We start from the raw sequence: 654 nt of genomic DNA, 5'->3' as shown, positions 1-654 counted from the left end.
TGTACTTGCGTAATTTGAGTAGTTAAAATCGAATTCTTTATGTATCAATCTTGTCAAGAGCAAGGATTGTGTCGTAACCAAATTTTGGGTGAATGGGAGAAAAATTTGACATGACATTTTTGACATGGAATTCGTGTACCGACAATTTCGTTTCGAGTGGAAAATCACTTTCATAATGAGAACATGCACGAGCACCCACAGTCACCAGTCATCACACACTCGCGTGTCACGACGAACCAAGAACCGACCGATCTATATCTTATTTTTCCGAGTCAAAAATGAGAGATTGTACAGCACTTTCGATAATCGTTTTTTTTTTTTCCCTTTCCACTCTCGACCCCTTACATCACTAGGTCACTCGAGCACAAACACCAGCTTACCAGAATTGACAATCTCATGGTGAACTTGTCGCGTCACGGACACAACACGACTGCTACTCCTCGACGCGCGTCCCGGCTTATATTCCTTCGGTGACCCGTGACGTCACAAGGGCACGTGCGCGAAAGTCTCGGCCGCTCGCCTGTCCGTGCGGCGTACGCTGGCGGCGAGCTTCGTCGGCGGCCACGAGAGGGCGGGTCCTCCCCTCAGCCTCTCCCTTCGTGATCCACATTCCACTCGTAATCAGCATAGTGATTTAGAGAAAAACTTATGGGC

At 48.0% G+C, this 654-nt stretch overlaps 1 protein-coding gene across 1 annotated transcript in view; it reads right to left on the bottom strand.

Moving 5' to 3' along the window:
- Window positions 1-502, bottom strand: part of LOC119590515 (soluble scavenger receptor cysteine-rich domain-containing protein SSC5D-like) — a 7,160-nt gene extending 6,658 nt beyond the window's left edge. Inside the window, exon 1 of the mRNA XM_037939163.1 lies at window positions 381-502. Within this exon, the coding sequence (XP_037795091.1) occupies window positions 381-398 (18 nt within the window). The 5' untranslated portion in view covers window positions 399-502. The remainder of the gene's footprint in view (window positions 1-380) is intronic.
- Between the last annotated feature and the right edge of the window lie 152 nt (window positions 503-654).

Source organism: Penaeus monodon, chromosome 27, assembly GCF_015228065.2.
Source record: "Penaeus monodon isolate SGIC_2016 chromosome 27, NSTDA_Pmon_1, whole genome shotgun sequence".
Taxonomy (NCBI): Eukaryota; Metazoa; Arthropoda; class Malacostraca; order Decapoda; family Penaeidae; genus Penaeus; species Penaeus monodon.
This window is presented reverse-complemented; position numbering and strand designations above follow the sequence as displayed.